The sequence below is a fragment of the Cetorhinus maximus genome, chromosome 12, assembly GCF_964194155.1.
Source record: "Cetorhinus maximus chromosome 12, sCetMax3.hap1.1, whole genome shotgun sequence".
Classification (NCBI taxonomy): Eukaryota; Metazoa; Chordata; class Chondrichthyes; order Lamniformes; family Cetorhinidae; genus Cetorhinus; species Cetorhinus maximus.
The window spans coordinates 69,616,018-69,628,624 of NC_135890.1; the positions used below are offsets into that span (position 1 = coordinate 69,616,018).

Here is a 12,607-nt window from a genome sequence, read left to right on the forward strand (position 1 = left end):
ATCTAAGTACAGTACATCCACCAGTTCCTCTTTATCCATAGCACTTGTTACTTCTTCAAAGAACTCCAATAAATTGGTTAGTCATGGCTTCCCTCGCACAAAGCCATGTTGACTCTGCCTGATTACCTTGAATTTATCCAAGTGCCCTATTATAACGGCTTTAATAATAGCTTAACATTTTCCCTATGACAGATGTTCTGCTAACTGGCTTATAACAGTATTCATAGACAGGCAAAGGCTGGAAAAAATGTCTGTTACCTTAGCAAGCGAATAGTACATAGCACAGGGGCACCACGGTAATGAGGGCATACAGCTATCACACTAATGTACATAACCAAATAGCATAAAAAGGTTTTTTCCTGCTTTTGTCCCTTAATATTTTCAGTGTAGAAAGCAAAATGTCTGTACCTCCTCCAATGATATGGCAGAATCCACGTGTAGATTTGGCAGTCTGATAGTAAAACCATCACTATTCCTGCTTCCCAACTTAATTCCTAATGAACTGCAAAACAAACTAGTGCAGATATCATAGCTCTCCAGAGCTTGCTCCATATCTCCCTGCGAAAAAATATATTGAAACATGAAATCAGTGGGTGGGGAAAAAGGGTGAGAGTGCATTGTGACATTAGCCTCTCATCTATAAGAATCCCATTCAGATTGATAAATCACTTCCCTCAATAAAGATTACAAAATCAACTCAGTTCTGAGGGGGTACAATTTGATAGCACATGCCTGTTCATAATTTGACACTCTTCGTTACAATTAGCTACAGGCTCAGAGGTATAGGATAGAAAGTTTTATGCTATTCCTGGTCTGCACAATATTTGATCTAGAAGCTCACAACGTTGACATTGACAGCAAAAGCAGAAAAGAAAAGCATTGCATACCCCAGTATGACTAACAATTTGGGCTCCCTACCAAGCCCACAAGCTTTGTGTTCAAAACAAAAGTACATTTTGCACTGCAGACTCTCTCCTTTGCACTGAAATTTATAACCTTGCATGAAGTGATAGGGAAAATATGCCATAAGATTAACATTTATCTTTCACCATTATATTTTGGGCATAAGTTGTCTACCACAGGAGGTAGATAACACCACAGTCAGAACTTAAATATAGCTTTAGCTTAAATCCCAGCAGAAACAAAGAAATGAGCATTACACTACACAACTTTCAAAACAAGATTGTATGGCAAAAGTACATAATGCCTCTTTTGTCATCCCAATATGCAAATAGAAATTAAAATAGGGAACTGAAAATGCTAAGACTGCCATCTAAAATTAATTCATTCATTATCCGAGATGAAGTGAGCAACCACTTAATTAATTGGGTTAATCAAGGACAGCCAGCATGGATTTCTTAAAGGCAGGTCATGTTTGACAAATTTATTGAAGCGACCAATTGCATAATGGAAGTCCAGTAGATGTAGCGTATATAGATTTTTAGGAGACATTCATTGGACGCTGGTTAAGAAAATTATAAATGGTACTCGTACCATAGATTTAAAAGTCGGTCAATAGACAAGAGAGAGAATTAGGATTATTGGATGTTGCTCAGATTGGAGAAGGGTTGGAAGCGTTGCCCTCCAGGTGTCAATGCTACATCCAGTTTTGTTCTCAGTATATATAGATGATTTGGAGTTAGGCATTGGGAGTATGTTACTAAAACTTGCTCTAGACAAAAGTCAGTCATTAGCCAGGTTAGTAGAATAGAGAATAGATGAAGCTTAATGCAGAGAGGTGTGAGGCAACATACTTTTGGGGTAAAACAAGGATAGGGGTGATACATTCAATGGGAAGATCCTGAAGAGCATGGACACAAGCTGCAAGGGGCTTAAATAAATAAATTCTCTGACAGTGCAACGACTGATGACTGAAAAAAAGGTTAAAAATGACAAAGTTAGAAACACGTCCCCAACTCATCACATACGCACTCATTATCTTTTTTTCTGGTGCCATGTTTCCCAGGGCTCAGTGTCTCGCCTTGGAGAGATGGAACATTTTGTTAACATATTTAAATCAGGCCCCCAGAACTAAATTTTACTGCTACTGTCGTGTGGGTTTCCGCAAGGCTTGCGAAACTCAACAGTGAAAAGGAGGCAGGACATTTGGAGATCTCAAAACTGTGGCTGCTGTAAAAAACAGACTACATAAACTATGCACACTCCGTAGAATCTTTGGGAGTGCAAGGGGTGGGGAAGAGAGAGAAGGATATGAAGTACGGTACATTTAAACCCTTTCAAATAAAAGCAGAATTTAAAAATCAATATTGGTAATTGCGCTGTGAACTAATACTAAGTCATATTAATGATAAAATTAATACTTCCTCCTCCTGTGAAACCTAGAAACATAGAAAAATAGAAGCAGGAGTAGGTAATTCGGCCCTTCGAGCCTGCTCTGCCATTCAATATGATCATGGCTGATCCTCTAACTCAAAGTCATACTGTGCTTGCACATGAATTAAAAATTCAATACTAAAGCTAGACAGCCAAAAAAGAACACCATGGTTTTTGCCATGGACGTTGCTATATGTTTAACATGTTTTAAAATCCACACAAACTAAAAGTCTCAATCAATCTCTAGAAATTGAGGATTACTCCATGTAGCAGGCTTGCAAATAACAATGAGAAACCCATGGAGAAACACAGAAGAAACAGCTGTGGAATAGAGAGAATGGCCCTTAAGATGTTCTTGGCTTCTTGTCTATAGGATTATAGCACTGCAGAATTTACACAATCAACCACCTTAACCTTCTGCTGTTCATTACCACTTGCTTTGGATCTCTGCACACAGGAAAAAATAACTCAAGATCTCTGAAACTACTCCATAAGAAAATAATAACTTGGGATATTACAAGCAGCAAAAACACAATGGTCTGCTTCAGACTGGTATTACAGCAAAAGACAATAGATGGCAATTTATTTAAATATGAGGATTGGCACTAGAGAATGAAAAACTTTACTAATTTCAGCATCAAGCCCTCCATGTTCAGCTATAGCATGGTCAGATACAGAGTGACAGTGCCCACACTGACCTATGACATGAATTACCCCTGACCTCTGGAAAGTGTGCACCACATTTTTTATATCCTGCACCCACTGTCCTTGCAGTCCCTCAGGCAACAACCAATAGTCCTAAATTAAAGGCAGTTTTCAACTTCCCCTAGAAAACAGGGTCCAGATTCATTTGGCAAAAGGAAATATTTCCATGTTTTCTCAATGATTTCCTTAACCCCAACATACTGCACACTTTCCCTTGATTTATTGGAATTTTAAAAATGAAAATGTTTCAACTGCAGGAATGATTTCCCCTCTTAATTGCAATCTGACAATTCAGAAACTATTACTACCCAACTCTCATTACAAGAAGCCCTATTTCCTTTATTGGCACAAATACAAACCTGCAATGCCATGAATCTGGCTTTCAACCAATATACTTGAACCACAAACACAAGCCAGTCATTCTCGAACAGGTCCCTCTGTGAGGAAGTGAAGGCCAGTTGAATCAGATCTCCCAAGTAATGGCTTCCTGGAAAATCAGGCCCCAACTGCGCAGCTGTGTTGCTGGAAGTACATTTCCGAGGGGAAACTGGAAGAAAAGCAAACACACAGATGAAGTGTAAACAGGAAGTCATTCCCCATGCACATTCCAAATGGCAAGTGGATTTTCTAGGTACCACCATCAGTAGGGACACCTGCCTAATCAAAACAGTACAGCCCATTTTAGACAAAACCCATGGGGACTTCTTGTAGGTTATACTCAACAAGAAAATTGCAGTCAGAAAATGCAGACGATGAAATCTGTGATTATCAGTAAAAGCAATATCAGAACAGGGGTAAAAATATCAATTTAAACTAAACAGGCTTAATTTTTAGAACGTCGCACTAGTTTCTTATGAACATCATATTGGTTAAGGTTGAAGGGACTTCCTATGAAAACAAATGAATGCCAGTACATAAAAAAGGAGGAACTAAAGCAAAATATAAAAAGCTGGGATCAATGGATAAACAGTCACAGAGAACAGCATTTATGATCTGGTTGGGGCCATTTTAATGCTGTGGGGCAGAAGCCAGACTGGAGCAATTCAATAAGGGACCTGATCATGACAAACGTGTGGGCCTAGGAACAGAATGGATTCAAATGCAAAAATACGTGATAAGAATCAAGGGTTTTGTCTCAAACTGACAGGAAATGGAAAGTGTTGCCCCACAGGGATCCCATATTGGGACCACTGCTGTTTACATATGGATGTGGACTCAGAAACTGAAGCTATGGTAGCAAAATATGAAGATGATGTAAAATGAGGGGAATGTACCTGTGTTTCAGTGCTCCAGATTTCCAAACAGGAAAATGACTTGCAGTGTGGCAAACTGAATTTAATACAGCAAAGTAGGAAGACTAAGTTAACTTATTTTTGGAAGGAAAGAAGATAAACAGTGGAAAAAAGGAATCTGAGTGTACAGGTACATAAATCACTAAAAGTAGCAATGAGTGCCGAAGTTCATTTCTAGAGAGATAGAATTAAAAAGTGGAAGATAATTTTACATTAATATAGAATCTTGAGCACAGTTCTGGTCTCCATCCTACAGAAAGAATATTGCGGCATTGGAGAAAGTGCAGAAATATTCATCAGGACGTTACAGAATTCACACAACTATTGAGAAAGGTCGAACAGGCCAAGGCACCTTTTCTCTGGAAAAGAGAAGTCTAAACGACCACTTTTTAAAATCATTAATAGATTGGGCCTTGAAAAGTTACCAGTATTTTCACTCGTAAGAGAGTATGGAACAAGGGAGCATAAACATAAAAGCCAATAACAAATCTATTAAAGAATTTAGGGGAATTTTCATTGCAGAGGAGTGAGAACATGGAACTCGCAGTCACGTAGAATGGCTGAAGGAACTAGCTTTGATTCATTTAAGGGAAAGGCTGACACCTACACAAGGGCGAAGGAAATTGAAGGATAAAGGGGCAGCATGGGAAGACATAATTAGAGTGGGATGTGGCTCATGTGGAGTATAAACATCAGCACAGGCCAGATGATCTGTTCAGCCTGTTTCAATGCTGTAGATTCTATGCAATTCTACTAAGAATAGAAGGACAGTTGAAGTTGAGGACAGAGTCAAAAGGTGTTCTCTTCCTTGAGAAGGTGAATGATAACAAAGAACAGTTTTCTATTGAGCAGTTTGCAGTTAACTTATAATTCTCTTTGTAACAGGCATAGGAGCACAGATCAGGAAGCAGCTATTTAGCCCCTCTTGCCTATTCAACCATTCATTGAGATCACAGCTCATCTGTAACCTAACTCCAACTTGACACCATATTCCTTAATATCTTTGGTTAACAAAAATTTACCAATCTCAGATTTAAAATTAACAACTGGCCTAGCAGCAACTGCCATTTGCAGAAGGGAGCTCCAATCTTCTAACATCCTGTGTGTGTAGAAGGGTTTCATTAATTTCGCTTCTGAAAGGTCCGGCTCTGATTTTTAGACTAGGCCCCCAGCGTAGAACCACCAACTTGTGGAAATAGTTTCTATCAAACTACCTGACTCATATCCTTTAATGCCTTGATAAGATCCCTCAAGTTCTACTTAACAGTCACACCTATTTTTCTCTTAAATTTTTCAACTTATTAAAATGTTGGCTTAATTTTGGTATCCAATTCTCATGAAAGGTTCAGACCACAGAGTTCAAAAACCATCTTTCCCACTTATAGATGCTGATTGACCTGCTGTGCTTTCTCAGTGTCCTCTGTGGCCACAAATGAGACTCCAGGATGGTATATTGCTTCCCTGGTGCTAGGGTCAAGGATGTCTCAGAGCGGCTACAGGACATTCTGAAGGGGAAGGGTGAACAGCCAGTAGTCGTGGTACACATTAGTACAAACGACATCGGTAAATAAAGGGATGAGGTCTTAAAAGCAGAATATAGGGAGTTAGGAAGTAAGTTGAAAAGTAGGACCTCAAAGGTAGTGATCTCAGGATTACTACCAGTGCCACGTGCTAGTCAGAGTAGAAATAGCAGGATATATTGGATGAATACGTGGGTGATGGTGTGAGGGGGAAGGTTTCAGATTCCTGGGACATTGGGACTGGTTCTGGGGGAGGTGGGACCAGTACAAACTGGAGAGGTTACACCTGGGCAGGACCAGGTCTGATGTCCCTGGGGGAATATTTGCTAGAGTGGTTGAGGAGGGTTTAAACTAAAATGGCAGTGGGATGGGAACCTATGCAAGAAGTCAGAGGAGGGGGAATCAAGGACAAGAACAAAAGACAGAAAGGGAATAAGAAAAGTGATAGGCAGAGAAATCAAGGGCAAGAATCAAACAGGGCTTCAGTGAAAAATAGTGGGAATGGGACAAGTAATGTTAAAAAGACAAGCCTTAAGGCTTTGCGCCTTAACGCGAGGAGCATTCGCAATAAAGTGGATGAATTAACCACGCAAATAGACGTAAACAGGTATGGTATAGTCGGGATTACGGAGACATGGCTGCAGGGTGACCAGGGATGAGAACTGAACATCCAGGGGTATTCAGTATTTAGGAAGGACAGACAAAAAGGAAAAGGCGGGGGAGTTGCATTGCTGGTTAAAGAGGAAATTAACGCAATAGTGAGGAAAGATATTAGCTCCGACGATGTGGAATCTGTATGGGTAGAGCCGAGTAACACTAAGGGGCAAAAAACATTAGTGGGAGTTGTATATAGACCCCCAAACTGTAATGGTGATATTGGGAATGGCATTAAACAGGAAATTAGAGACGCATGCAATAAAGGAACGTCTGTAATTATGGGTGGCTTTAATATGCATATAGATTGGGCAAATCAAATTAGTAACAATACCGTAGAGGAGGAATTCCTGGAATGTATACAGGTTGGTTTTCTGGACCAACACTTTGAGGAACCAACTAGAGAACATGCCATCCTAGACTGGGTATTGTGTAATGAGAAAGGAATAATTGGCAATCTAGTTGTGCAAGGCCCCTTGGGGATGAGCGACCATAATATGATAGAATTCTTCATCAAGATGGAGAGTGACGTAGTTGATTGAGATTAGGGTCCTGAATCTTAATAAAGGAAACGACAATGGTATGAGGCACGAGTTGGCTATGATGGATTAGGAAACGTTACTTAAAGGGATGACAGTGGATAGGCAATGGCAAACATTCAAAGAGTGCATGGGTGAACTGCAACAATTGTTTATTCCTATCTGGCGCAAAAGTAAAACAGGAAAGGTGGCCAAACCATGGCTTACAAGGGAAATTAGAGATAGTTTTAGATGCAAGGAAGAGGCAAACAAATTGGCCAGAAAAAACAACAGACCTGAGGATTGGGAGCAGTTTAGAATTCAGCCGAGGACCAAGGGATTGATTAAGAAGGGGAAAAGGGTACGAGAGTAAGCTAGCGGGGAACATAAAAACTGACTGTAAAAGTTTCTATAGGTACGTGAAGAGAAAAAGATGGGTGAAGATAAATGTAGGTCCCTTACAGTCAGAAACAGGGGAATTTATAATGGGGAACAAAGAAATGGCTGACCAACTAAATACATACTTTGGTTCTGTCTTCACAAAGGAAGACACAAATAACATACCAGAAATGTTGGGGAACACAAGGTTTAGTGAGAGGGAGGAACTGAAAGAAATCAGTATTAGTAGGGAAATGGTGTTGGAGAAATTGATGGCGTTGAAGGCTGATAAATCCCTAGGGCCTGATAATCTACATCCCAGGGTACTTAAGGAAGTGGCCCTAGAAATAGTGGATGCATTGATGGTCATCTTCCGAGATTCTATAGACTCTGGAACAGTTCCTACAGATTGAAGGGTAGCTAATGTAACGCCACTGTTTAAAAAGGGAGGCGGAGAGAAAACAAGGAATTATAGACCAGTCAGCCTGACGTCGGTAGCGGGGAAAATTCTAGAGTCCATTATAAAAGATTTGATAGCTGAGCACTTGGAAAACAGTGGCAGAATCGGACAGAGACAGCATGGATTTACAAAAGGGAAATCATGCTTGACAAATCTACTGGAGTACTTCGAGGATGTAACTAGTAGAGTTGATGAGGGGGTGCCAGTGGATGTGGTTTATTTGGACTTTCAGAAGGCTTTCGACAAAATCCCACATAAGAGATTAGCGTGTAAAATTAAAGCGCATGGGATTGGGGGTAGTGTATTGAGATGGATAGAAAACTGGTTGGCAGACAGGAAACAAAGAGTAGGAATAAACGGGCCTTTTTCCGAATGGCAGACAGTGACTAGCAGGGATCGGTGCTGGGACCCCAGCTATTCACAATATATATTAATGATTTAAATGATGGAACTAAATGTAATATCTCCAAATTTGCAAATGACACAAAGCTGGATGGAAGGGTGAGCTGTGAGGAGGATGCAGAGATGCTTCAGTGCAATTTGGACAAGCTGAGTGAGTGGGCAAATGCATGGCAGATGCAGTATAATGTGGATAAATGTGAGGTTATCCACTTTGGTAGCAAAAACAGGAAGGCAGATTATTATCTGAATGGCTATAAATTGAGAGAGAGGAATGTGCAATGAGACCTGGGTGTCCTCATATACCAGTCGCTGAAGGTAAGTATGCAGGTGCAGCAGGCGGTAAAGAAGGCAAATGGTATGTTGGCCTTCATAACCAGAGGATTCAAGTACAGGAGCAAGGATGTCTCGCTGCAATTATACAGGGCCTTGCTGAGACCACACCGAGAATAGTGTGTGCAGCTTTGGTCTCCTTATCTGAGGAAGGATGTTCTTGCTATCGAGGGAGTGCAGTGAAGGTTTACCAGTCTGATTCCTGGGATGGCAGGACTGACATATGAGGAGAGATTGAGTCAGTTAGGATTATATTCGCTGGAGTTCAGAAGAATGAGGGGGGACCTCCTGGAAACCTATAAAATTCTAGCAGGACTAGACAGGGTAGATGCAGGAAGGATGTTCCCGTTGGTGGGGGAGTCCAGAACCAGGGGTCACAGTCTGAGGATATGGGGTAAACCATTTAGGACTGAGATGAGGAGAAATTTCTTCACCCAGAGAATGGTGAGTCTGTGGAATTCGTTACCACAGAAAGTAGCAGAGGCCAAAACATTGTATGTTTTCAAGAAGGAGTTAGATATAGCTCTTGAGGTGAAAAGGATCAAACGATATGGGGAGAAAGTGGGAGCAGGCTATTAAGTTGGATGATCAGCCATGATCATAATGAATGGCGGAGCAGGCTCGAAGGGCCAAAAGACCTACGCCTGCTCCTAGTTTCTATGTTTCTATGCTGATACCTGATGCACAAATGGAAAATTAAAAACTCTCCTGTGTGTGACTGCGGTCACCTAGAACAGACGATGGAAGACAAAGACTCAATGCCCGACTCAAATACAAAGGAGATATTACAGCAATACACACCGATACTCCTGACGTTTTATCCTGCCTTGAGCACCTTAATGTAAAATTATAGTTGTTGCTCTATACCCAGCCATACGAAAGAAGAAAGGAAGCTCAAGGATAATTTGAACTGAAGTGACATTATAAATAAGAGAAATGAACAGATGACTGTAAATAACCAATTGTTAGTCTGAAGAAAACATTGCACCTTTGAAGTGCTCCATACCTGTGGTACTTCTAGACTTTGTCAGGAGCCATTGATCAAGCTGTAGTTCCATACACACCAAACACATCACCATCATGTCCTGAAGGCAAGGGAGAATAATGAAGTATCCTGACAGAAGAAGAGTTAAACACCAAACTGAGCATTATCTAAGGAGGATAGTTATCTTCACAGGATGGTGTAAATAAAGTGTAATAAAAACCTTGACAATCTCAGCTGTGCATTCAATTTGGCCGAAGCTAATTAGCCTCACAAAAATACTTTCCACCACACACAATGCACTTTTTCAAAGGTTATTCCAATTTTATTCCTTTTTGGGGGCATCAGCAGGTGTTAGGACATAAGACTCTTAGATGCTATCATCTGAAGATATTCTTTTTTTATTCTTTTTATTCTTTCATGGGATGTGGTCGTCGCTGGCAAGGCCAGCATTTGTTGCCCATCCCTAATTGCCCTTGAACAGAGTGGCTTGCTAGGCCATTCCAGAGGGCAGTTAAGAGTCAACCACTTTGTTCAGAGTCTGGAGTCACATGTAGGCCAGACCAGGTAAGGATGGCAGATCTCTTTCCCTAAAGGGCATTAATCAACCATATGGAGACCTGCTGAGTTTTTCCAGGTATTTTTGTTTTTGTTTTGGGTTTTCACAACAATCGACAATAGTTGTATAGCCACAATTACTGAAACTAGCTTTGTATTCCGGAATTTAATTAAAGGATTTGTTACTGTTACTGAGCTGCAATATAATCAAGAACAGATCACACTTAGCTGTAGTTACCACCATAATCCAATAGACTATCGATATTCACAGTCTAGGCTGATTAATGAAGAATGGGTGAGGTGCTGGAGGGCAACTGGCACCGATGAAATCTTAATCCAGCTTGTACCTCTCCCTCCAGCAGCACCGCCGCACCCTTTTTCAAAGCTGCGCGTGCCCCCAGTTTCATTTTATTCTTCGCCTCATCTGACGCCTCAACAAGAAACTTTTTCTCTTTCTCTCAAGTGCTAAGGAACACAAGCTCCAACAACTCATCGACACCAACACCCATCTAGGACCCTCCACCCCTGCCTGTCCCTCCGTCCCCACCCCATTTTCCAATCCCAGCCCCGGCCGTGTATTCACTATACCCCCTGACCTTCCCCTCTCCGATGCTGAACGTTCAGTGCTCAGCAAAGGACTTAGTTTCATACCCTTACGCCCTCATCTCAATGAATTTTGGGCTCGGCACGATGCTGAACTCTTCTTCCGCCATCTTCATCTCCGTGCTCACTTCTTTGGGCAGGAGTCCTCTCCCCGTTCAACGGATCCTTTTACCCACCTCCAATATTCTCTCTCCACCTGGACCCCTCCCTCTGGATTCTTACCTTCTCTTGATCTTTTCATTGAGAACTGTCGGAGTGACATTAGTCGTCTCAATTTCTCTGCTCCTCTCACCCATTCTAATCTGTCTCTCTCTGAACTTACTGCACTCCGTTCTCTCAGGTCCAACCCCAACATTGTCATCATACCCGCTGACAAGGGTGGTGCTGTTGTTGTCTGGCGCACTGACCTCTACCTCGCGGAGGCTGAGCATCAACTCGCAGACACTTCCTCCTACCTCGCCCCGGACCATGACCCCACCACTGAACATCAAGCCATTTTTTCCAGGACTGTCACTGACCTCATCTCTGGAGATCTTCCTCCCACAGCTTCCAACCTGATAGTCGCCCAACCTCAGACGGCCCGCTTCTACCTCCTACCCAAAATCCACAAACAGAACTGTCCTGGCAGACCGATCGTGTCAGCCTGTTCCTGCCCCACGGAACTCATTTCTCGTTATCTTGACTCCCTTCTCTCTCCCCTTGTCCAGTCCCTTCCCACCTACATCCGTGATTCCTCTGACACCTTAACGTCACATCAACAATTTCCAGTTCCGTGGCCCCAACCGCTTCCTCTTCACCATGGTCGTCCAATCCCTCTACACCTCCATCCCCCACCAGGATGGTCTGGAGGATACCTTAGCTTCTTCCTCGAACAGAGGCCCGAACAATCCCCATCCACCACTACTCTCTTCCGTCTGGCTGAACTTGTTCTCACATTGAACAATTTCTCCTTTAACTCCTCTCACTTCCTCCAAATAAAAGGTGTGGCTATGGATACCCGCATGGGTCCCTGCTATGCCTGTCTCTTTATGGGGTATGTGGAACATTCCTTGTTCCAGTCCTACTCCGGCCCCATCCCACAACTCTTTCTCCTGTACATTGATGATTACTTCAGTGCTGCTTCATGCTCTCGTCGGGACCTGGAAAAATTTATTAATTTTGCTTCCAATCTCCACCCCTCCATCATTTTCACATGGTCCATCTCTGACACTTCCCTTCCCTTCCTTGACCATCTGTCTCAATTTCTGGTGATAGACTGTCCACCAATATCCATTACAAGCCTACCGACTCCCACAGCTACCTCGACTACAGCTCCTCACACCCCGCTTCCTGTAAGGACTCCATCCCATTCTCTCAGTTCCTTTGCCTCCGTCGCATCTGTTCTGATGATGCTACCTTCAAAAACAGTTCCTCTGACATGTCCTCCTTCTTCCTTAACCGAGGTTTTCCACCTACGGTCGTTGACAGGGCCCTCAACCGTGTCCGGCCCATCTCCCGCGCATCCGCCCTCACGCCTTCTCCTCCCTCCCAGAAACATGATAGGGTCCCCCTTGTCCTCACTTATCACCCCACCAGCCTCCGCATTCAAAGGATCATCCTCCGCCATTTCTGCCAACTCCAGCATGATGCCACCACCAAACACATCTTCCCTTCACCCCCCCGGCGGCATTCCGTAGGGATGGTTCCCTCCGGGACACCCTGGTCCACTCCTCCATCACCCCCTACTCCTCAACCCCCACCTATGGCACCTCCCCATGCCCACGCAGAAGATGCAACACCTGCCCCTTCACTTCCTCTCTCCTCACCGTCCAAGGGCCCAAACACTCCTTTCAAGTGAAGCAGCATTTCACTTGCATTTCCCCTAACTTAGT

At 42.7% G+C, this 12,607-nt stretch overlaps 1 protein-coding gene across 3 annotated transcripts in view; it reads right to left on the minus strand.

Moving 5' to 3' along the window:
- cabin1 (calcineurin binding protein 1) overlaps positions 1 to 12,607 on the minus strand; it is a 528,604-nt gene that overhangs the window by 456,801 nt on the left and 59,196 nt on the right. For all 3 annotated transcript variants that reach the window (XM_078553837.1, XM_078553836.1, XM_078553835.1), the window contains exons 12-14: positions 9,600 to 9,678; positions 3,399 to 3,586; positions 409 to 558 (exon numbers count right to left, since the gene is read on the minus strand). In XM_078553837.1, the coding sequence (XP_078409963.1) occupies positions 409 to 558; positions 3,399 to 3,586; positions 9,600 to 9,678 (417 nt within the window). The remainder of the gene's footprint in view (positions 1 to 408; positions 559 to 3,398; positions 3,587 to 9,599; positions 9,679 to 12,607) is intronic.